Raw genomic sequence first — 24,809 nt, forward strand, 5'->3', positions numbered from 1 at the left:
CCCATCAGAGTGGAAAAGCATTTCCTGAGCTGGGAATGCTGCTCCAAAGGAGTGAGAGGAGTATTTCAGCCTCCTGCCAGTTCTCCGTGCTCGAGCCAGCAGCTGTTTGCACGGGTTGGGAAGCAAGGAATGCGGGAGAGCTTCAGTATGCCAGAATTACACGAGCTCCTGAGTTAAGGCAAACAAGAAGAGGCCTGAAATTGCAGTTACTTTCCCCATTCCATGAATTCATCAGCACACAAGTATTAAGAGCTGCAAAATTCAATCTCAGAGCTGCTCATGCGCTCCCATGTGTGTCTCAGAGCTGTATGGAGATGTGTTACACATCCCACTTGACCTGCACTGCGTTTGGGATGCTACCAGCAGTTCAGCTACACCAGCTCCTTCACGCTGGCTCTATCCTTGGAAGATTGGTGTCCCAGGGAGAGTAATTACACATCTTTCCTAAAATCCCACCTCACCTTGAGCTTTAAAAATGCCTTGAAAAGCTACAAGTCATACCAACCACTAAAAGTGTTCATTCAGCAAACAGTCCTGGCTCCAATTAGAAATCCTATGGGCTACCTTGCTCCAAATGAAAACAAACCCCAGACAACATGAAGTGCAAACTTCAATATTCCAGCCAAATGCCCTCCACTTAGGAGGTAATTCGGAACAGGGCTCAGATCTTGAATTTGGATTGGTTTGGGTGTGTTTTGCACCCCAGGACAACCTCTGAAGCGTTTACCCACATGGCTTGAATCAGGGACTTGGACAGGAAAAGAACTGGGTGCATTTCAGTTGCGTTTCCCAGCAGATTCACTCCCTGCTCCTCAAGCTGCAGCCAGTGGTGGTGAGAAAGCTGGGGAGGGGCAGGTGGGAATGAAAGACGTTTAATTCCCAAACCTGTTCTACTTCCAGAAAGCAGAATTTTCTTCTGCTTTAAATGCAAGATCTTAAAATTCATGGATATGAGACGATTTCTGAAAATGCCAAGTCCCTTTTTAAGTGTCTGAACTGAAACTGTGAGGAAAGTTTCAGCGATGTGCTAGCTTGTACCCCAAAAAGGACTCAGGAGCCCCCAAGCTGCATTAAGAACACACAAACCACCAGCGTGGTAAAGCAAACTTTTCAGCAGTCAGCTCAGAAAACAGGGTGCCCAGGAGGGATTTGTCAAGTGCCACTAACACCACATGAGAGACAGGACCAGGAGGGCTACAAAGAGCCCATGGGAAAGGATTACACATGGATTAGGAGCACAGATAAAGCACAGGGAGGCAGCGGGGCTGTACCAAGCCCATGACCCTGTGCAAGGGGCAGGACTGGAGCAGCATTACAGGTGCCCTGTGCCTCCCTGACCCCAAACCACCCAGCCGGAGCCCCCCTAAACCCCCTCCATCATCTGATCTGCACTTCTGGGCCCAGCACAACCAGAGCTGTGACCACAGTAACAGGGTCCAACAGTGGCAACAGGTCCAAAGCTCCTGCAGGTACCTCGTATCTAAACACATCTTCCCACACACGAGCACCCACCACTATTAGCTCACAGTTAGAGCAACCCAGGAGCACAAACAGAGCACGGCAGCAGTGAGGAGGTCCCAGTAACAACTCCAACCACACAGATTGATCAGTCCTGCCTTCTTCCAGCCTCTGCTGACCCTTGTAGCACAAGGCGGCTGGGTTGACAGCCGAAAGAGCAGAAGAAATAAAGCCCGACAGCTCCAAACCTGGACTCCTTCCATTCAAAACAAGCTTCAAGAGAGTTCCCTTCGGACGGGGGAATAAAGACTGTGGCTGCAGCAGAACAAAGCGCTCGCCTATCAGTTAAGCTGAGGGCAGGAACAGGAGAGCTGGGGTAAGTACACCCCAACACGGGACCGACCCAGCCCGCACCCCGCTCGCTGGATCCGGAGTCCTGTCGAGCACGGAAGCTCTATTTACTTATGGGGAGAGCGCTGGGTTGTGGGGTGCAAACCTGGCACGGCCGGGACGGCTCCGGCTCCAGCTCCAGCGGGGCTGCGGGACGGGCCCGGCCAAGGGGAGCCGGGGCCACCGCTGCGCCCGCGGCCGTTTGCCCCGCAGCACCGGCCGCCAGTGCGTGAGGGGCCGGGCCCGGAGCGAGGGGAACCGCAGGCCCCGCTCCGAGCAGCACCACGCTGGGCCCGGGGCCGCCGCGCGTCGGGACCGGTCGCTCCCGGCTGCGACGGGCCCCAGGTGAAGCCCCGCACGGGGAACGGGAAGGGGCCGCCCGCCCCGCGCTGCCCGCCCCGGCCCCATCCCGGCCCCAGCGCCCCTCACCCGAGTCCCGGCGGCGGCTGCTGCGGGAACTGCCGCTTCCCGGCCCGCGGCGGCGGGAGGAACCGCGCGTGCGCCCGGCGGGAGGGAGGCGGGACCGGGGCGGTGCGGGAGTGAGTGACAGCGGGAGAGACACCGGGAGTGCGGGTGTGAGTGACTGTGTGACAGTGGGAGTGACAGTGTGACTGTGCGAGTGTGAGTGTGACTGTGTGTGAGTGACAGTGAGTGTGTGAGTGTGAGTGACAGCGGGAGAGACAGCGGGAGTGCGGGTGTGAGTGTGACAGTGAGTGTGAGACTGACTGTGATTGACACCGCGAGTGTGAGTGTATGTGAGTGACAGCGGGAGAGACACCGGGAGTGTGAGCGTGTGTGTGAGTGTGTGCGTGTGACAGTGTGAGTGTGTGAGTGCGTGTGAGTGAGAGTGGATGAGTGTGAATAACAGCAGGAGTGACACCGTGAGTGCGAGTGTGAGTGTGTGACACACTGAGTGTGAGTGCATGAGTGTGACTGTGTGGATGACAGTGGGACTGACACAGTGAGTGTGAGTGACCATGTGAGTGTGACTGTGACTGTGTGAATGTGTGACAGTGTGAGTGTGATAGTGTGAGTGACAGTGAGAGTGACAGTGTGACACTGTGAGTGTGACAGTGTGTGTGATGCCATAAGTGTGAGTGACAGACTGTGAGAGTGAGAGTGGCAGTGACAGTGTGAGTGTGACAGTGTGTGAGTGTGACAGTGTGTGAGTATGACAGTGTGTGAGTAACAGTGTGTGTGTGTGACAGAGTGCGTGTGAGTGACAGTGTGTGACAGTGCATGTAAGTGTGTAAGTGTGAGTGCCAGCATGAGTGTGATGACGGGTGTGCATGTGATACTGGGTGTGTTACTGGGTGTGCGATGTGGTGTGTGTGCTACCGTGTGTGAGTGTGATGCTGGGGGTGCGTGTGTGTGACACTGAGTGTGTGATACCGAGTGTGCTCCTTGCACACCAGCCCTGCCCTCGCACACCCAGCACCAGGGTCTTCTCCTTCCACTGCTTCTGCAGTACCTTGGCTCCGGGCTCCAGCACTTGCTCCTTTCAGAGGCACGTTGGACACACTGCCGCTGTCATTCCCTCTATCCCATGGCTCAGCAGAGCCCGTGACACTGGTGTCTCGTTAGAGGTGCAGCCTCTAATGAAGCTTGATGCTTCTGTCTGTGTCTGTGGGAGCTGCTTTCGAGCCACTGACTCATCCCTTTGAAGGTGGATGTGGCCACCCGGCGCCATGACCGATGGATCAGCTGCTCAGCACGGCCTTGAGGACGGTTATTTTTGGTTTCATTTACATTCATGTAAATCAGGAACAACCCCCGGAGGTGACTGTTGTGTTCCTTGTTTGAGCACGGGATGAGGGTTGTTAAACACAATGTGTGAGTGCAGCAGATACTCTGACAATGGAGCATCGTGTCCTTGCACCTGCATCGCAATCAGACCCGTTTGTTTAGAGGCCACACTAACTCTGGAGCACATGGCAGATCATGGAATCATGGAATCCCAGGCTGGTTTGTGTTGGAAGGGACCTTAAATCTCATCCAGTTCCACGGGCAGGGACACCTTCCACTAGAGCAGGTTGCTCCAAGCCCCTGTGTCCAACCTGGCCTTGAACACTGCCAGGGATGGGGCCGCCACAGCTTCTCTGGGCACCCTGTGCCAGCGCCTCAGCACCCTCACAGGGAACAACTTCTGCCTAAGAGCTCATCTCAATCTCCCCTCTGGCAGGTTAAAGCCATTCCCCTCGGCCTGTCCCTACAGGCCCTTGTCCAAAGCCCCTCTCCAGGTTTCCTGGAGCCCCTTTAGGCACTGGAGCTGCTCTAAGGTCTCCCCTTCAGGAGCCTTCTCTTCTCCAGGCTGCCCCAGCCCAGCTCTCTCAGCCTGGCTCCAGAGCAGAGCTGCTCCAGCCCTCGCAGCATTCCTGTGGCCTCCTCTGGACCCACTCAAGCAGCTCCACGTCCCTCTGCTGTTGTTGCCCCATTGCTGATGACGGATTACTTCTTAACACTGTGTTAGAAGTAGGGCAGACCCCTCCTGGGTTTTTCCCTTCTCCCTTCACAGCAGAAGTCAAACTCACCACCAAGACATTTCAAAGCCAGGAAGCATTCACCAGTCCTTATCAAATGGCTTTAAACTTCCCTGGACTTTACACCCAGCAGCACTGATTCACCCATGATGTGATTTAAAACCCAAGTACATTATGCCTGGACTCAATATTTATAGCAAAAGTGCCATCTAGAACCACCTTACACCACAGGCGTGGAGGGATATCATAAAACTCTGCTTCCTGGGTTAAATACACAGGACTCACCTTTACAGAGCTCATAAAGAGTTCGTTTTCTGCTCATAGAAAATGTGTAGCACCGAGCACACAACCACTGCAGCTGCAGTAACAGTGCTCTGGAGCTGCTAGATTTGCACCCTCGGATGCAAATGCCCATGGATTTCTCTGTTCCAGGATGGACGAGACAGTCACATCCTTGAGTTCGAAATACTCACAAAGTACTAATAATTGCCAAATGTGATTGATAGCCTGCTTGTAATGTGTCTGATAAAGCAATAAGTTTCACATTCACCACTCAGGTGCTCAGAATTCCTGTCTCCTGCGGCTGTAATTAGAGTCCAAAGAGCAATGTGAAGGGTTTTTTTCCTTTCTACCTCGATACACACAAGCCTGAAAGATAGGTACACTTTATGGAGCTGTATATCCTCTGATAGAAAGCTGTTAAATGTCCTCTGGACTTGAATAGGAAAAGGTTTCAGGGAGAATGGAGGGTGGTGGAGATCATATTGAGCCTGGCAGAGCTGCATGGCATGCCTGGATAATGGAGAGATCCTGTAAGTGAGAACGAAGGAGTCCTGGCTGATGAGAGAAGTTGGGCGAGGGCTTTGGATGATGCTGCAGGTCTGAAGGGTGTTACAGGGTGTCTATGGGGCTGTGGAAGAGCAGAGGTGCACTGGGTGTAGTTACTGGGAGAAGGGAAGGGCTGTAAGATGGGCATAATCCAGCCAGGTGGTGGCCGAGCTGTGGGAAGAGTCTAGAAATGCGTTGGATTTCTTTTCTTTTTATTATTGTTATGTTTTATTACTTATTTTTGAGCAGGGATTCATGAGCTGATCTGGTAGGACTCGTGCATCAGGGTACATGGGAGGATCTGACAGGCACAGTCAATGCTCAGGTATCTCATCCCAGCAGGTGAACCTTGGTCAGAACCTAAGAACTCCATTTTCTATGTACAGGGATGTAGACCTCATAGTCCTCACTGCCTGCAAATACATTTGATATGGTATAATCCCTAATGATCCACAGAGGCTTTTATATCAGCTGGATGCCTTATTTCCCACATGCACATACAGAAACAACCCTTTCAGCATGCTTCCCACATCAGTACGCAAGGCAGCAAGTCCTCCACCATGGGATCACCTTAGGCCTGAGCCATCCCCGCACTGGGATAACCAGCCAAATATTTGTCTTCTCCCCATTCCTTTCCTTGCAGTGAGGCTGGAAGGCTGTGGGAATCATTTCTCCATGGCTGCTCCATCTCACGTGGTTTTGAGTCAAGGTCCTGATATATAAACCCTGACGCTTGAGGCTCTGTTAAATTGCCAGGCTTAGCCTCGTGCTCTGGGGAATAGACCAGCCACTTAGCAACTGTCTGCCCCAGCTATGCTGGGATTGCTGCAGCACTCTGCATTCACAGCCCACTTGATCCCAGATTGATTTCCCTGAGCAGGCAAACCCAAAGTGACAGGAATTAGGAGGAAATTCCTCTGCAGGCACAGGATAATAAGTGGAATTTGGCTTCATCTTCCTCTGCAGCAGCTGCTGCCCGTCCCTGCCAGGCACCGATTAGATAAAGCAGAGGAGGGATCTGTTACAGCACCCCGCTCTTACCAGGTGACCTTGCTCTGTGACATCCAGGATTTACCTGCTGAAGGAGACATGCACCCATTCCCTGGTGGGAGATGCTCAGCTCTCTGTGCCCCGCTCCCTGCCTTCTCCAGGGAAATTGTGGAATCATGGTTGGGGTTGGAAGGGACCTTAAAGCTCATCCAGCTCCACGGGCAGGGACACCTTCCACTAGAGCAGGTTGCTCCAAGCCCCTGTGTCCAACCTGGCCTTGAACACTGCCAGGGATGGGGCAGCCACAGTTTCTCTGGGCACCCTGTGCCAGCGCCTCAGCACCCTCACAGGGAAGAGCTTCTGCCTCAGAGCTTATCTCAATCTCCCCTCTGGCAGGTTCAAGCCATTCCCCCTTGTCCTGTCACACATCCTGGTATCGCTCTGCCCAATCCCAACTTCTCTCCCAGCTGCCTCCAGCGTTTCTTCCTGAAAATGCGTGCCACCTAGTGCACACTGAGCCCAGCGCAGCCCGAGCCCTTCTGCGTCCGCCTGGAATAGGTGCACCTTTACAGGTCTCTTCCAACAGAAACTGTTCTGTCATTCCAAGCGCCAGGCTCGGACACGGCATCTCCATCCCGCGCAGACAGCGATGTCCGTCCGTCTGTCGTGTCAGCCTGTCTGTCCCCGTAGGGGTCACCACTTCCCAGTCAGTTCTATTTAAAAGCGCTTGGGCTGTGGCTGCAGCAGTCCCATCTAACACAGCAGAATCGGGTTGTCTGTATTCCCAAGCGCTGGCAGACACAGGCAGGGAAAGCAGCAAGTGCTGGTCCTAATGAACATGTCACATGTAAATGGCTGTTGTCCCATAGTAGCTGCTGCCTGGAGCACAGCGCTCACCCCAGAGGGGGAATGGCATGAGAGGGGACACAGAAAAGGGAGGGAGCTACAGGCACACCCTAAAGCTAATGGTCCACAGCGAGTGCCTTTGCTGTGATTGATCAGGGTGACCAAGGGCACCCAGCTCCCTGCTTCCCATCCCCTTCATTCCACCCTTATGGTCCGTGCCTGCTCCTCAGCAGCTCTGGATGCCGGCCCGGAGCCTGTGGCACAGGTCGGCTGCCCTGTGGAAAGCTGCCTGTCAGCACCGTGTCCTTGGGCTGCTCTGTCTCACCCGGCTGGGGTGGTTTCTGCAGCACGTTGGTCAGGAAGCAGGTTACCGGGAGGAACAAAGGTGATTTTGTCCAGGAGGGGATGGGTACCTCTCCCCAGGCTCCAGCCTGCTGCAGCCCAGTGCTGAGCCTCTCCGGGGCTGCCTTTCCTTCAGCACTAACAGAAAATGCATCACAGTTATCACCTGGGTCACCAAATAGCACAGAGGTGTGCCAGGACCCAGGGAGAGCTCGATGCCAGCACAGGGAACCAAAACGCTCTTGTGCTGCACTTACATCTTTCCCTTTTCCTAAGAAGAACAGGGTGGTTTGGAGTGTTAGAGACCCCACATTGCAGGGTCCTAGTGGAGGTAGGCATGGAAGGAGGGGAAGCTCCATCCTGCTGTATCCTTCATGCCCATCTTCCCCAAAGCACCATGACGGTGGGAAGGAAACCCATAAACACCCCATGATTTAGCTCAGCAATCAGCTGGGGAAACCTGACATTCATTGTAAGCCAGCTAATGGCTGACAACAGCAACTGGTGTCCTGAGGAACAGCTCAGCCCCGTCCTTTCCTCCTGCCAGCAAAAAGATGCCTTTTGCTTTAGCTTATGGCTTTTTATATTGCACCAGGCCCTCCTTATAATCACCAACATGTTTCCTGGCAATGGTGTAGTACGTGCAAATGAGTTTGTCTTTCCTTTCTGCATTGTCTCAGCTAATTGAAAAGGAAAACCTTTATTTATTATTATTATTATTATTATTGCTCTGTTTTCTGCTCATGTTCCCCAGCTTCCACCCAAGACCAAGCTGCTGCCAGAAAAGAGATCCGATGGGCGCTGCTGCAGATGCCATCCACCCCACTGCTGCAGCAAGCCGTGGCAGATGCTGCTCATGGCACGTGGCAGATGCTGAGTGGACATGGGAATGGTCCTGCTGAGCCCTGACCCATCCAGGACCCATCTCCTGTGAGCATCACCAATGTCCTTCAGTCACTATGCAGCAGGACCATCGGGAAGGACAAAAAGAGCTTTTTTCCCTGGCCAGCCTTGCTGCCCTGTGGAATTTTATAATTGGCCTTTCTTATGTTGTAGCTGTTCCTTGAATAAGGCTGGCTGTGTTTCCTCTGCCTCAGAACAGCGTTAAGCCCATAGCCTGATGCTGCCAAGCCACTCCAAGCGCATGCAGTAACGATGTAGACATGGAAAACATTCAAGATGCTTCTCAAATGGACCAGGAAATCATGGAGAGCATCTTTGTGCTGCTGACCTTACCCCTGCACGTTTGCATTTAGGGAGGCTTTCGGTCCTGGTGTTTCAAGCCTGGATGTGGATTGATGCTGGAGTTGGTGATCTCCAGCCTGCAGGCTCTGGCAGCTAACCAGGATGGCGGAGACTTTGTCAAACTTTAGGCAAAACAGACTTAAAAGGCACCTTTGAAACTTGCATTTGCGAGCTGGCTAATGAGAACTTCGCTGCTGAATGAAATGAGAAGTAAATGCCTAATTGCTAATTACTGAATCCCTACAAGAAAGTAATGGCAGATGGGCAACCATGTACTTGGCGACAGTTATAGCCAGAACCTGCTTTGTACTGAGTTAGAACGTGAAGCTTTTAAGGGCATTTAAGGGTCTGGGCTTTGTGTAGGAGCAAATGAGCAATCCAGCAGCAAGAGCAACTGCTGCCTCCATGAAAGCGAGGGCAGGAATCCTTTTGATCATAAGATCAACTTGTTCAAAGCCAAAAGCATTTTGACTCTAATACAAAAGTATTAGACTCCTGAAGTTGCTGGGGAACTTAAGAATCCACAAGACTGGGAAATCCAGTACATTTGGGGGTCTTTTATCCATTGCCTTCCGGGCTCCTGGGAGCCAAGAGTCTCACATAACCAGGCTTTTACTTGCAATGATGGTTAAAATGGTTAAAAGCCTATAACAGTTAAAAATGGCTAAACACACACTTCCTTTTAAAATAGAGAGACGCCCTGGTTGGGAGGTGAAGGAGACAATGTGAACGTGTAGCACACGAGGTGATGGAGGTGGATGGAAAAGGTTTCCAGCCTTGGGGTATGAGATGGAAAGGGTGGGGAAGGTCTATCAGCCTCGGAAGTCTGGGCAGGAAATATCCTGCAATAAAAAGGGCCTCTGAAGGCAGTTTCTTGCCCAGGAACAGGCCAGGAGGACCGTGGTTTGCAGGAGGAGCAGGACCCCCACAATCAGTCCCCAAGTCCCATGGGCAGGAGGTTGGGAGCAACCCCTCCCACTACATCCCGGTGCTGGCTCAGGCACCAACAGACGTATTCCCAGCCAGGGGGTTATTGCTGGCTCCCTCTCCAGGTGGGCATTCAGGAGGGAGGTGGGAAGGAGCTGAAAAGCCCAAATCCTGTGGAGCAGCTTCTCCCTTCCCCTGATTTGTAACCCAGGCTCTGCCAGCTCCCAATTTCGGGATGTGTCCCTGCCTGCCTTCCTGAAACCTGAGCCATTCCCTCCCTGCCATGTCTCCTTAGAGGTCTTCCCTCTCTCCTTCCTCTTCCTCTTCTTCTTCCCCCTCTTCCTCTCTCCCTTTCTCCCTTGCTTTCGGGGTGCTCTGCCCCAGGATGGGATGCAGGGCTGCCGTCCTGCCCTAGAGCTGCAACCCAGCCAGCAGCAGCCCCAAAGATGCAAAGAGATGACGGGCTGGAGCTGTTCAGTTGATGGATGAGATGCTTTTTATCTTCTTTTTTAATTATTTTTAGTTACTTTAATTTACTAAACAAGATCTCGCCCAAAGAAAAAAATTCCTGTCTCATCCCCATCACCTCTTTACTGGGAATATTCATTTCAACAATTATTTGTTAACGTTTTTAACTGCCTTGCCAGCTTTTTCCTTTACTTCAAAAGAGAACAGTGATTTCTGGGATTCAATATACCATCGCTATACTGGAAAGGAAATACCAAACAGGTATGTGGGTTTATGATGCTTTCTCATAGGTCAGCATGGTAATTACAAATAATGGCACAACGGGGCTGCTGAAAGACTAATTTCTTATAGTTGAATAGTTGAAAAGTGGAAGAAGTGACAGCTCAAGAGCAGGGGGGTTGGTGCAGCTGCAGCTATGGGGACCAAAGGGAACCAAAGGACCTGAGGGGTCTCGTGTCCTGGATGGAGGTGGGGGTTAGGCACAGTGTGGGTGTTATTTGGGGTGAAATCAGGGACTTTCTGAGCCCTACCCTGTAAGTTTTGCACAGTGGTCAGTGTAGAGTCTGGGCTGATGTGGGTTTTGATGCTTCTTCCATTAGATGCATGGTTGGGGTTTGTTTTACAAGACACCTAACAGCTTGGCAGACTCTTACTTGAAGGCACTTTCAGAAACTCACATTTACCAACCCTTTAAAAGGGATGCTGTGCTTTGCTACAATGGCTTATTGTAGCTTAAAAGCAGCTTTTAATCTATAGGCATTCTTAAAGGTCCGCAACACCCCTGGGTGCAAGGAAACGGGGTTCAGTTTGCAGCTGAGCATTGGGTGAGGGTGGAGAAGCAGATGGAAAAGAGAAGGGAAGGTGGGTTTTACGTGCCTGGGGTCAGCCGTGGCTCAGCATCGCAGTGGTTAATGCCCCGTGCCAGGGAGCAGGAACGTGCTGGCTCCAGCACAAGAATGGCCCTGGATGACAATGTCCCTGCGGGCAGGACACGATGCGAGGGTTTGGCCGGGGCAGGGCAGCAGCAGGGCCGTCTGTCAGCCCTGCCCCAGGGGGACAAAAGGGGACATTATTCAGAGCGGCAGGAGGGATGAATGGAGTATTGAAAGCGCCACCTTAGAGAGTGGATTGGTTTTCATCCCCATCGCTGAGCTGCCTGTCTGCTGGCGGGTGTCCTCCGAGGCTTGGGCAGCAGGAGCTGAGTGGTGAGAGCAGGGAGGTGGAATGGGGATGTACCCCGTCCATGGTGGATCCATCCTGCACCTCCAGTGCTGGGCTGCCGTCATCTCTCGCTGGTGCAGACAACAAAGCCAAAGGCTTGGTCTGGAGGCTCGGAGCACACCCAACCTATGGTCTTGATGGACACAGCACCAGCACATGGGAGCTCTTCCCACTGTATTGGAAAACCAGGAGCAGCAAATGGCTGCTAGAGGGGTTTCCCCAGGGATGCTTTTTGGTCACCAATACATCAGATGTGAACGTCCTTTCCCGAGTTTCTCACCATCAGTGGATGCTTCAAGCAGCAGCAGCCAGTGCCCATCCCTTCACATGTGCCTTGTGTAGGCTGGAGGGACTAATTTAGGGCTCTGCTTAGCTGAGACTTGCAGCCTGGCTTCAGAGCCGGAGTGAAAGCATCCTCACGATGGCACTGCTCCACCAGCGCACGCTGCCATCCCAGTGCTGCTGTCAGCGCGATGCTGGGACCGCTGGGATGCTGGTCCGGGTCCCAAAGGGGTAATGGAGAGCAGGATCAGCCCCATCCCGCTCCCCAAAGTGAAACCGAGCTAGGAGTGCATCAGTGATTCCTGAAGGGAGCAGTGAATGAAGGGGAAATGGCATCTTATTTAATCTCTTCCTCGTTTTCTGCCTGACGTTCCCATTTTTGCTTCCCATCTTGTTGCTGTGGAGTTCATGTCTCCATCCCCCAGGTGAATGAGGTTCTCCTGTCAGACCCCAAAGGTTTCTGTCTTCCCACAGAAATGTCTTTCCCTGCTTTTTCCCATGGGATGACGAAGAGCACCAGCGGAGCCAAGACAAAGCAGAGGGTTGGCCATGGCTGTGTCCAGGCTGGGATGGGGAGCTCCTTCACAGTTCTGCCTGGATTCAGTGTGTGACTCAGTTTACCCGTGTGTGGTGTGAGGTATATGGCATATATGTGCTATGGGGTTTGCTGGTAACCTCATGGGTCTGAGGTCCATCTTGCTGCCTGTAGAGCAGCCCAAGGCTCTCACTGCTCCCAGTTTTGCCTCATGGATGGATGTGGCCCTGCAACTTCATCTTGATGCTCAAAAACTCTCTCTTCTTCTCATCAATCCAACCTGAATTGCTTTTCACGTCACTCCTGGTCACTGCTCCAGCAAGTGCTGAGGAGCGACTTCGTAGGTCCTGCATGGTCCTTGGTGGGGCAAAGGCTCTGTTGTCCATCACCACTAACGTTGCTGTCTGCATGTTTCAGGGACATCCTCCCTGGACACCCACCTGCAGGAGGACCACGGAGCAGCGATGAGACTCGGTCCATGTCCGGCCACCTGGCATGGCACAGGGATGCTGGACATTGGGGTGCTGATGCCGGCCACACTCCTCCTTCTCCTCCTCTTCCTCAGCCCCACTGGTGAGCCTCTGCATGCTGCGGTGGGATGGGTAGGTTTAGGTACCCACCATCTCCCTCCTGGCTTCAGCTTTGCAGGCAGGAGATTTTCTTCATGGAGCAGGAATACCATGATGTCCCCAACAGTGCTGAGTGTGCGCAGGGATGGAAGGAGCAAGTTCAGCTCTTATCTCCTGCCATGACCTATGCGTGATGCCAAGTGCAGCAAGGGCATCGTGCTGAGCATCCATCCCCTGAGGACACCGATCCCAATCACTCCTGGCAGGCCCTGTCCTTCCAGGCTGGAACTGGGAAAAGCTGTTCCTGTGTTGGAACAAGGGCTGTGGCACCGCAATTATCCTGGTGTGACTCTATCAGTGTAATTACAGCCGGGTGCTGGGAACACCTTCCTGCCTCAACAGAGCCCCACAAGACAAAGCCAGCAGGAAAGCTGGCAATTAAGGTGCAGTCAGACACACTAATTGCGTTAAAGCAGGTTTTACAGCTCCCATTCCATCAGCTGGAGCCTCCCGGCCCCTCCAAGTGCCCATACTTGGGATGAGGGGACCCCATGGGGCTTTGCCATTGACTCCTGCACCACCAGACTCTCTTCATTAACGGGCACTGGTAAATCACTAACGAAGGATGATTTGTCCCTGCATTTGGTGGTTATATTTAGCAATATGAAAGGGATGGTCTTTACTTGAGCTAGTTTCCCCTTTTCTTTTGGCTTTGTGAAGCTGGATCAGAGGAACGTGGAGGGCTCCATCTCCTCTCAGAACCCACTGTTTCCCCCTCGTCCCTCATTACTGTAGACCTAACAGGCAAATCGTCTTCAGGTCTCTTGTGACTTTGCTGGAGGATGCTCTCAAATGAATGTTTCAGAGCTTTGATTTTGACTTAAAGGGAAATGAATATTGAATATTTAACAATGTCCTTTTTCTCCACTGCTTTCTCAGCACTGGGGTGGACTATGTGTTAAAAATCAATACAAACCAGGATCAAAAGCTCTTCCTAAAAAGCCACATTTCTGTGCAGGGATGATCTGAGTTATGTCTCTCGCTGCCGTGTCCTTCATCATCCTCTCCCTCACTGAGCCTCTCTGCTCCCTTGGTCTCCTGTTTAATCCCTACTTTTCTCTTGGCATCACAGCATCACTTTCCAGCCTGCCTGGCTCCAGCTATGGGTGGCATCTCACTCCTAGCCCTTACTCCTGGATGCTAAGTCATAGTTACAGCAGCCTATTGCCTTACTCCCTTTTGCAGTTTCTCCTGGGGCTTCTAGGTCTTTCTTTGACAGCCCTGCTTTGTAGCTGACTTCATAGTCTCCCAGGCAACGTCCTAAGCAAGGCAAAAGGGAGGTGGGTTCATCCGCTCGACCATCCCCTCCAGGATCACGTTGCTTTTCATGGTGGTGACATCCTCCTCCGGAGCGGCAGGAATTGACCTTCATGTCATTGCCTGTGGGCTGAGTGTGAAATAGGACAGGGCTGGTCCAAGCCAGGGGTAGGAAAAGAGGCCATGGAGCCACCAAGGGTGTTGATCAGCCTTTGGGTGCTATAATTGGTGTGGAGGGATTTAACTTGGATGGTGTTATCCATATGTGCAGCCGGAATCTCATCCTGAGGTGCTCTGGATGCCTGAGTTGGTCTGTGCTGCCCTCGAGCATCCCGAGGCTTGCAAACCCCTGGTGCACCCTATGGGGCAATGACAGGGACATCCACAAGGTCCAGGCACCCATCCCCATCCGCCGTCCCCTGGGGCATCATTATCACATTGCCATGACCCCCTGGACAAGCTGGAGACCTCAGTGTCTTGTGTGTGCAGCATCCCAAGGGGGACCCTGCATCACTCAGAACTGGGGCTGAGGGGGTTTTGTGTCCACATAACACCCAAACTGTGGGAGAGGGGCCAGCCTGGTGGGGGAGTGGGTTGCTGGGGGGAGCTTTGGCTCTGCCCATGGTCCCTATGAGCATCCATACCCCTGTGAGCAGGGATGCTGACAGGGCTCTTTCAGAGCCCCTATTTAAGCCCAGCTGGCTGGGATGCAGATGTACCCTGCAAGCGTTCAGCTCCCTCCAGATGCTGCTTGTCCACGCTGGGCTGAGAATTAAATGGGAATTAAAGCCCCAGTGCAGCTGCTTCTCCTGTGGCTGTGAAGCTGAGAAATCACCAGGGGTCCGTCTGTGTATAGCAGACATGGAGCTGCCCTTCCAGCTCCAGCTGGGATCAAGAGATCCCATCCTGATATTCCAACACCCCTGGATTACAAGAGCCCCAGCCCTGGCGCTGCAGGAGACCAGCAGCTCTCCCCTGGGTTTACATGAAGCCAGTTTTGTTTAATGGGGAGAACCTCGGAGGAGTCCCTCCTCTCCCACCTCTGCTCCTTCCCGGCTGCAGGAGGATGTTTCTGCAGCAAACCCTTGCTAAGCCCTTGGCAGCATCACCCAGGCTCTCGTTACCAGCCAGGCTGGGATCCCGTATCCATGGTCCATGCTCCTCTCCGCTTCCTCCCACTCTGCCATGAACCTCTCCTCCTGGAGCTTGGTGTCATCAGCACCCCAAAGGGTGGCAATGAGGGGACAGGCACCCACCGTGCCCACCTGCATCCCTGCTGCCATCACCCTCCGAGCTGCATCCATCCTCACTGCAAGGATGCTGTGGAGATCTGATCCCTTTCCTTCTCCCTTGCAGGCACCACCTCCGAGCCCGCGCTGCTGCCATTCCCAGGTGAGATTCTTCTCTTCAAGTCATTCTTCTCCAGAAAGTTTTGTAGTCGAAAAGTGTGGGTTTTGGTTAAAAATGGGGTTTGGGGGATTTCTAAAAGGAAGTACCTTGGTTTGGAACAAAAAGTGGCAACAAAAAGCTGAACTCCTTTTACAGAAAGGAAATAGAGATTCTTTATTATCCTTATTCCACATATTATCCCAAGAAGGGAATTTTGCCACCTCCTGATTAGTCCCTGTGCTATTTGTCATGCCCAAGCAAATCATTCCCTGGATGTGGCCAGCCAGAGGTGCTTGAGAGATCATCTCCATCCCACCACATCCCATGTAGGACCAGGTCTGGATGTGCACATTGAGGCTAATGAGAATTTGCTAACTGCATCTTGACACTTGTCACCATCATATGTGATGCCACATGGGGGCCTCTTCTCCCACTGGGTTATTGCCCAGGCCATTAGTAGGCAAAATGATAGGATTCTTCTCTCATTTGGTTATTGCCCTGACCATTAGTAGACAAGATGATGGGATGATGGTGCATCTCATGTATATGTAGAGATGTGCTGAGTCTTCATGTCTGCTGCTTCCAGCAGATGAAGAGAAGCCCATGATCAACCATTGGGTAGCACCAACCCAACAGCCACCTTGTGCTACAGCAAAGGGCCACCAGTTCATGTAAGGAGCAGAGATTTGGTGCAGATAGGGCTCACATCCTCCTCATGGCACCTCCTGGGTGCTCACTGCCTGCTGAGGGACCTCTTTGTGCCCATCCTTCCAGAGATCCGTCTCTCCAATGGGCCCAGCCGGTGCCAGGGGCGAGTGGAGATCTTCTACAATGGCTCCTGGGGGACAGTGTGCGATGACGACTGGGACATCGTGGATGCCAACGTGGTGTGTCGCCAGCTGGGCTGCGGCCATGCCATCACCCTCCCTCCTGCCATGACCTTCGGCCAAGGGAGCGGACCCATCTTCCTGGACAACGTGGACTGCAAGGGCTGGGAGGTGGCCTTGAGCGAGTGCTGGAGCCATGGATGGGGCATCCACAACTGCTACCACTATGAGGATGTGGCTGTTGTATGCAATGGTAACGAGGTTTGGTCCCTTGGGGGCAAGGAGAACAGAGGTGCAGATGCCCCGGGGGAGCCCAAGAGCTGTGTCTCAGAGCCTGGGTTAGCCAAACCTCCTCTGCACCCTTCCTCCATCCCTTTCCTCAAACCAGGTCACCTCCCAGCTCAGCATGCTGGTGCTCCATAAGGTGACCAGCCTGTTCTGTGCTCCCCATCACTCCCAGCTCAGGGACTTTGCAACCTCTCCAGCAGGATCCCTGGGGAAAGAGCACATGCCGACCCACATTCCTGCCTCTGAGTCAGCCGCTGCCCAACTGCTCTTCCCCCTTTTGACTTGTCTTGCTTTAAATTGCTGAGCTTTTCAGCGGGAAATGTTCCTAAAGGTGAGAAAAGCAGTGGAAAGCGTTGCAGCTTGGCAAGCGAAAGTGGAACAGCTCCGTGCCCACCCCTATATACCCAACGTGTTCCTCATGCAGAGTTATGTAGGGTTTGCCCATCAGCCACACATCAATGACTGGTAAACGCGAGGATGTGCAGATCTGGAGCTCAGCCATGGCTGCAACTGCTCCGTGCATCCCTGCATCCTGCAGAAGCAGGGCTTGGAAAGGGTGGGATGCTGGGTTGGCAACCAGAGAAAGGAGGTTGTGAAGTGAGCAGGAACCCTGAATCAAGGCACTGCTGGAGGCAGGAGGTGGAAGGACTGGAGAAGGAGGAGATGGGTCTGAGGGCAGAGGAGCAGCTTGAGCCATCAGGTGTTTGTAGCTTTGTCGGTGAAGGAGACCAGGAGATGCTCCTCTCCTGAGAGGAGATGCAGGAGTTTACCCAAGCACCAGACCCCCAGGAAAGGAGCTTCCACTGTGTAGAAGCTTTCAGGAGCCAGCTTGGTTCTGTTGGTTGTGGTTACAGAGGAAAGCGTGGGGTCAGGCAGCTCTTCTCCATGTCAGTGGGCTGCACTTCCCAGGATGCTTCCCACAACCCTTGGGCATGTGAGTGGCTGCCTGTCAGACCTCCCCAGATAAACCCACCAGCCCAGATGAGGAAGTGGGACAAGAGAACTTGAACCAACATTGTTAGCAAAAGAAATAGAGGTAAAACCAGAAGTAGAATCAAGGTATTACTGTTTTTTCTATATATATGCCATGACTTCAGACCCAAATCCCGTGATAGGTGGGATCCTGACTCCTCACAGCTCAGTGCAGCGTTATGGTTTAGTCCAGGTCTCCATGCCACAACTTCCTACTGTGCCAGCAGCCAAAGTCCTGGCTCCATCCACCCACCTTCCTGCAGCTACCATGGGGCAGATAGCTCCAGGCAGGGCAGTGCAGCTGCAAACCCATCTTTCTTTCCCTGTTGGGGCTGGTTTGGTACAAACCCTCTTGCTTTCCATGGAGCGAAAGCAAGCACATGGGGCTCCTGTATGGATCAGTGCGGGCAGACACGGATGCCACCTCTCCGCTTCCCTTTGCAGAGCTGTCACCCACACAAGGCAGCGAAGGACCGACAAGCAGGACCCTCACAGCCTTGGTACAGGATGGGGAAAGTAAGCTGCTTGGCTGTCACTTACAGCAAATGCTGTAGAGAACAGCATCCAACACCTTCCCTCCCGCCCCCCATCACCCACTGCCCCTCCATGAAGCACCCCAACACCCTGGCACCCCCCAGGGACCCCATTGTTGTGCTGGCCATGGCCAAACCCTATCCCAGATGTACCCATCAGTGGTGCTGCCCCAAAGCTTCGCCCTTTCCCCGCTGTTTCTCGCCGGGTTTCCTTGCCATCACGGGCACTGCCGGATGCAGGCTCGGTGGCATCGCTCTGTGGTGACCTCCTGGGGAAAGCAATGTCCTTCTCACCCTGTTATCCACCCTCCAGGTGATGGGAGCATCCGCCTGGTGAGCGGGACCGATACCTGCCAGGGCCGGGTGGAGATCTTCTACCGCGGGAGCTGGGGCACCGTGTGTGATGATGACTGGGGCCTGAGTGATGCCAGCGTGGTCTGCAAGCAGCTGGGATGCGGCCAAGCCCTGGACTACAAGAGCAATGCCTATTTCGGCTACGGCACGGGGCTCATCCTGCTGGACAACGTCAACTGCGATGGCAGCGAGCCCTTCCTCTCTGCCTGCTACAGCCTCGGCTGGGGCATCCATAACTGCGGACACCATGAGGATGCTGGGGTCATCTGCGCAGGTACCAGGGCAGAGCATCACTGTCGGGGTGGAAATCCAGGGACATCGCTGTATCCACGGAGAAACGGACTCGGAGAGATGCTGATGGGCCCAAGGTCAGGCAGGGATCCGGGCGCTGTGCTGCGGGAGCATCCTTTCTCCTTACCTGCCGTCATCCTGGCGCTCCGGAGCCTGGGGCACGGCCAGAGCTGCGGTTTGCAAGGGAAATGCATCTGCTGGGCTTCCATTTCCCTGCTCTGCCGGCTGGAAAACAAGCTGCCAGCATCCGGAAGGAGCGAGCGGCTGCCAGAGCCGGGCAGCGGGCCCAGCCGCCTCCTCTTCCCTCCCTGAGTGATGTATTCCTGCCGTTCTCCGCTGATTACCATTTATAATGGTAATATTGCCCCTGAATTCCCTCGTTACCACGGGAGCAGTAAGTGCCAGCGCTTTCCCGTTTCCACTAGTAAGTGACAAATGGGCTGATGCAGGAGAAATCAGGCTGGTCCTTTCCTCCCTAAACATCCCCATCCCATGGGCATGGAGCCAATGGCACCACCATGCACAGCCCTCAAACAGTGGGGCAGGGGGAAAACAAAGCTTTACAGCTATCGAACCCTGCCTGATAAACCTCACAGGAGAAGCAAGGGGCCGCTCAGTGCTGCATGTGAGACCCCAGCACTTGGGCTGGAGGGGAGAAGCACCATCTTCAGCACTTGGACAGCAGGGACATGGTGATGGACATGGTCCATCTCCATCCCCACCATCCTGGAGCACCCAGACTCCGGGTCTGCCTCATGGAGTCAGTGAGTTCATGGCTTTGTAGCTACTCCCCATGTGTCACCTCTGTCTCTCTGTCACCGCAGGGCTGGACACATCCACCATCACATCCTTCACCACTTCGGTGGCCCTGGACTATGAAGAGACATTCACTGCCACGGCCACAGGTAGGATGTCGGCAGCCACCCGGCTCACCCTTGTGCCATAGCCGGGGGCTTGCTGGGGGGGACCATGTCTCCTATGTCCTCCTGTGACCCAGCACAGTCACCCTGAGGTCCTGCTGCACGTAGGTGAGCTCAGGGGGTGACATTGCCCATGGCAGGAGCTTGCCATGGGGCTGTCATGGTGACAGAGGCCATTGGCACCGAGCAGAACAGGGGCAGCGGGTGCTGGACCTGGACCCGCTCAGCACCCGCCTGCGCTCATGCTTGTCCCAGCAGTGACAGAGAGCAGGGACCAGCCCTCCGAGGCCACCGAGGTGCTCACCACCGCTCTGCTCACCGTCGAGCAGGAAAGTGAGTGTGCGGCCCCTGCCGGTCCTGCACAGGATCCTTGTACAGGATATCCCCATAACACCCCCAGGGGCTCACCCCACATCCCAGGGCTCACCCCATGCTCCCAGGGAGCTCACCCCATGCCCTGCAGAGGTTCACCCTCTATCTCCAAGGATTACCCTGTGCTCACAGTATTCACCCTGGGCTGCTTGGGTGTTACCCCCTGTCCTCAGGGTCACCCCACGCTCCTCAAGGGCTCATCCCACACTTCCCAAGGGCTGACCCCACATCTCCAGGGTTCACCCCATGCTCCCCAGGGGCTCACCCCACCTCTCCAAGGGCTCACTCCACCTCCCCAGGGCTCATCCCATGCTCCCCAAGGGCTCACCCATGATGCCAGGGGCTCACCCCCCATCCCCAGGGCTCACCCCACCTCCCTAGGGCTCACCCCATGCTCCCCAGGGCTCATCCCCCATCGCCAAGGGCTCACTGCCCCATCCCCAGTGGCTCACCCCCCATCCCCAAGGGCTCACCCCTGACCCCAGGGGCTCACCCCCTTCTCCCCACACTCTCACCCCATCCCCTGGTTGCCATGGTACCCCCTCTCAGAGCCCCATTCGCCCCGCCAAGGTACTGGCGTGCGGCTGTCGAGCGGTAACGGGAGCTGCCGCGGGCGGGTGGAGGTGCGGCACCGCGGCACGTGGGGCACGGTGTGCGACGACGACTGGGACTTCCTGGACGCGGCGGTGGTGTGCCGGCAGCTGGGCTGCGGCGCCGCGCTCGCCGCCACCGTGCTCGGCTCCTTCGGCTACGGCAGCGGGCCCGTGCTGCTGGACAACGTGGGCTGCGGCGGCGGCGAGGCGCGCCTGCAGGACTGCTTCCACCTCGGCTGGGGACAGCACAACTGCGGGCACCACGAGGATGCCGGCGTCATCTGCCAAGGTGGGACGTGATGGAGGTGCCGTGGAAGGGCTCTGCGTCAGGGGCTGGAGGGATGGGACAAGGGGTGATGGGTTTGAAGTAGAACAGGGGGAGTTCAGGGTGGGTGTAAGGGAAGAGGCGCTGGCACATGGTGCACAAAGAAGTGGTGAATGCTCCATCCCTGGCAGGTTGGACACAGGGGCTTGGAGCAACCTGCTCTAGTGGAAGGTGTCTCTGCCCGTGGCAGGGGGCTGGAACTGGATGAGCTTTAAGGTTCATTCCAACCCAAACCAGTCTGGGATTCTGTGATTCTTCCCCCACCAACTGGTGGGAGAAGAGGGAGGGATGCAACCACCCAGGTGTCTGTTTGGTAGTATGGAAATCCAATGGGATAATGGATGCAGGGAGGGTTTTGGCCATGCTCAGGCTGGCTGTGGGAAACGGGGTTCCCATAATGGGGTTCTAGGTGAATGTGAGTCCCCAGACCATGGGGCTCCTCCTGCCTACAGTGGCTGGAGCATGGGTACCACCTCTGCTCTCCATTTGTGCCCTGGAAGTGTGGTAGCTGCCCACCCCACTCCACACATCCCTGCATCCACCCTCAGCCACCCCACGCCATTCTGGGGGGCCCTGACCCAGCCAGGGGGGGCACAGGCATCCACTGAGTCACTTTTCCCACCCCTTCCCCACTGCACCAGATCCTGATGAGGCCGGAGACCACTTCCAAGAAGTCACCACTGCAACCACCATGCTGACCTCAACTCGTCCCAAGGATGGTAGGTATCAAGATATCACCTGGGGATGCAGTACCAGCCCTGGGGATCATCTGCACCAGCACAGGATGGAAACAGAGGTGGCTTGGGCAGAGAAGCCTGAAGCACTGACCTTGAGTAGCCCAGAGGAGGGGGAAAAGCCACAATGGTGGGACCATTAAGCTATGGCCTCTCCTGGTGCCCCCAAGGGATGGTCCAGGCAGGAGAGGTGCTGGACCTCACGTGATGGACCATTAAATGATGGAGCTTGGTGGGGAAAGGAGGTGATGGACCTTGGTGGAGAGAGGAGGTGATGGAGCTTGGTGGGGAGAGGAGGTGGTGGACCTCAGGTGATGGACCATTAGGTGATGGACCATTAAGTGATGGAGCTTGGTGGGGAGAGGAGGTGATGGAGCTTGCTGCGGAGAGGAGGGAATAGACCTTGATGGAGAAAGCAGGTGATGGGTCCAGACCAATGGGTCTGAGCTGAACAGAGATTATAGCCTGTTCATTCAACGGGAACATTCACTGTGAGGCTTTGGGGGTCAGCCCCAGCTCACCCCCTTGTGCTCCTGCCTGTGCAGAGGCAGTGTGGGGACTGTGTGCATCAGCAAAAACCCACCAAGCCTTGCAGACACCAGGGCTCTTCTTGCCTTGGGACAAACAGGACCATTCTCCATCACCCCTATGGAGCCAGAGCACCACTGTCCCAGGGGTGGCGATGACACGGGCAGGGTCCACCTCACCCCATCCTGTCCGCAGGGTCCCTGCGCCTGGTGAACGGCAGCCACCGGTGCGAGGGGCGCGTGGAGCTGTTCTACCTGTCGCAGTGGGGCACGGTGTGCGACGACGCCTGGGACCTGCGGGACGCGGCGGTGGTGTGCAGGCAGCTGGGCTGCGGGCGCGCCGTGGCGGCCTGGGGCGACGCACGCTATGGGCAGGGAGCCGGCTACATCTTCCTCGACAACCTCAAGTGCAAGGGCCACGAGCCCTCGCTGCTGCGCTGCTCGCACATCCGCTGGGACGTCCACAACTGCGACCACTCCGAGGATGCCGGCGCTGTCTGCAGCAGCCGGTGAGCGGGAGCAGCACGGAGGTGAGGAGGGATGGGGATGGTGGAGGGAGTGATGCGCGCAAAGGGGTTGGACGCTCGCTCTGTGATTTGGTGTCCCCATAGGGGCACTGGCTGGGGACTGGTTTGGACTCTTTGAGGATGGGAAGAGCTGGGTGAAGACTGAGTTTTATAGAGCCATAGAATGATTTGGGTTGAAAGGGACCTTAAAGCTCATCTAGTTCCAACCCCCTACCATGGGCAGGGATGCTTCACACTTTGACCATGTCATCCAAGGCTCTGGATGGAGCATTCACAAGGCTCTGGCCTTGGACACTGCCAGGGATGGAGCATTCACAACTTCCTTGGGCAACCCATTCGAGCACTTCAGCATCCTCACAGGGAAGAACTTCCTTATATCCAACCTGAACTTTCCTGTTCCAGTTTGAACCCATCATCCCTTGTCCTGTCGCTACAGTCCCTGATGAAGGGCCTCTCTCCAGCTGAGTTTTCCTCTGCTCCTAAAACACTGGCTGAAGCTTTCCCCCCCAAGATGCCCCTAGGGAAAACAAACCCATTTTGGTGTGAAATCTGGTTGGTTTCAGCCATTTCATTTAAGAGATGAGGAAAATGGATTTTCAGCTGTGAAAACTACATCAGATTATGCTCGTACAATGTAAGAAGGGGGCTGAAACCAAACTGGGATATTCCAGTGGCTCTGCACCGAGTCACTGCAGTTCTGCAATTTGCTTTGCAATCCCCCCAGCAACCCAAATACCAGGTTTTAATTCTCTTTTTGACAGAAGAAATACCAAATCCTCACCAATTTCCTTGCAGCAGAGATGCAGGTGTTGGATCTCACACCAGCTGCAACCCCATCCCGCTTTGCTGTTGCCCAGTATTTCCTCCTCTTGCCAATTCCACCTCTCCAAACACCTCTGGGTTTGCAGAGAGATTTCGCACCAGCACAGTCAGTCTCTGCCTCATTTTCCTATGATGAAAATCCATAGGGAATACCCCAAATCCCTTCCCAGCACACGGATGCTGAACCCAGTCCCTCCGCAGCATCATGCCTTTTTGGTAAGGGCTGTTTACCTCCCAACGCAGGTGGAAGAACCCATCCTGCGGCCCTGGCCACCACCGCTGTGTGTGATGTCTGATGGACACCAGCAAAATGACCTTCCTGATTCCATGGATGGGGTGCGAGGGTGGGAATGGCTCATGCAGAGGCACAGAGCGGGTCCCGGCTGCTCCCTCTGCCGTGCTCGCTCCTCTGGTTGTGCAATCGTTTTGTTAATAATAGATCGTGCATATCCCTGCCTTGTTTGGGGGGCTTTTTTCTTCCCCATTTTTTTTCTTATATGTGTTTGGGATTGTTTTGTGAATAAATAAAAGGCCTTTGAAAGTGTGCTGAGCCATGGAATGGTTTGGGTTGGAAAGGACCTTAGGATCATCCAGTTCCAACCGCCTGCCACGGGCAGGGACACCTTCCACTAGACCAGGTTGTTCCAAGCCCCTGTGTCCAACCTGGCCTTGAACACTGCCAGGGATGGGGCATTTCGCACTTCTTGCTTTCCTGCCATTCCCTGGGCAGCAGTAAAGGGCTGGGAACAGGCGATGCCCCAAGTCCAGAGGCGAGGGCTCAGCTCCTGCTGCCCAATATTGGTGCAAATCCCTTGCTGGCCCCAAACATCCCTCAATTCCCACCTAATTGGGAGCCGAGCTTGGACCCTTCCCCACCGCAGCTCCAGGGATACATCCCTGACCCCCACCAGGCTTGAGGGGGTTAGGTTGGGTCCAGCTCCAGGTTTGTTCCTATTGGGATTTGACAGCCCCATGGAGCTCAAGTGGATGTGTTGCTGTTGTACAGGCTCTGCAGTGCTGATGGCAGTAAATCCAGTGCTGCTTGCTAACAACGGAGGAGCAGATGGGAAGAGACTGTCCTGGGAGCTGCAGCCCCTGCTCCTGCCTGTTCCTGCCTGCTGCCGCCTGTGGGGAGAGGCTGGCACCAGGATACAGGGCTTCCTGATTTGGGGAGGCTTTACCGCACCCCACTTGCCATGCTGGTGGCCTGCGCAGCCAAGATGGCACTTCCCAACCTTGGGACCTCTGCGGACATCATGGACCTGTCCCTGAGCAGCTCCCAGGCTGCTGCAGGTCCCCTGTGTGGCTCTGGCATCACACTGATGTTGGGTGTCTCTCTACTGCTTCCCATGCACTGGGTTTTCCCAGCACTTTGCTCCCAGTCCAGGTTTCCACCAGCGGGGAAACTGAGGCACGGAAGCATCTTCCAGGCACTGG

General features: G+C 54.7%; 2 protein-coding genes across 5 annotated transcripts in view; one reads left to right on the forward strand and one right to left on the reverse strand.

Annotated features, from left to right (window-relative positions):
* DTX2 (deltex E3 ubiquitin ligase 2) overlaps positions 1-2,389 on the reverse strand; it is a 39,111-nt gene extending 36,722 nt beyond the window's left edge. For 2 of the 4 annotated variants that reach the window (XM_030472542.1, XM_030472540.1), the window contains exon 1: positions 2,278-2,340. The gene's annotated coding sequence lies outside the window, so the exon portion shown is untranslated. Of the gene's footprint in view, positions 1-2,277 lie in introns of all 4 variants that reach the window. The other 2 variants (XM_030472541.1, XM_030472543.1) reach the window with 2 other exon arrangements.
* A 1,147-nt stretch (positions 2,390-3,536) lies between these two features.
* SSC4D (scavenger receptor cysteine rich family member with 4 domains) lies at positions 3,537-23,710 on the forward strand. The gene is given in 11 exon segments (XM_030472907.1): positions 3,537-3,576; positions 12,430-12,585; positions 15,255-15,290; positions 16,062-16,452; positions 18,084-18,535; positions 19,377-19,457; positions 19,728-19,805; positions 20,415-20,762; positions 21,434-21,481; positions 22,220-22,553; positions 23,616-23,710. Coding segments are annotated over 10 exon segments (1,947 nt in total). The 3' UTR covers positions 22,537-22,553; positions 23,616-23,710.
* Positions 23,711-24,809: the final 1,099 nt, after the last annotated feature.

Source organism: Strigops habroptila (genome assembly GCF_004027225.2).
Source record: "Strigops habroptila isolate Jane chromosome 13 unlocalized genomic scaffold, bStrHab1.2.pri S16, whole genome shotgun sequence".
Classification (NCBI taxonomy): Eukaryota; Metazoa; Chordata; class Aves; order Psittaciformes; family Psittacidae; genus Strigops; species Strigops habroptila.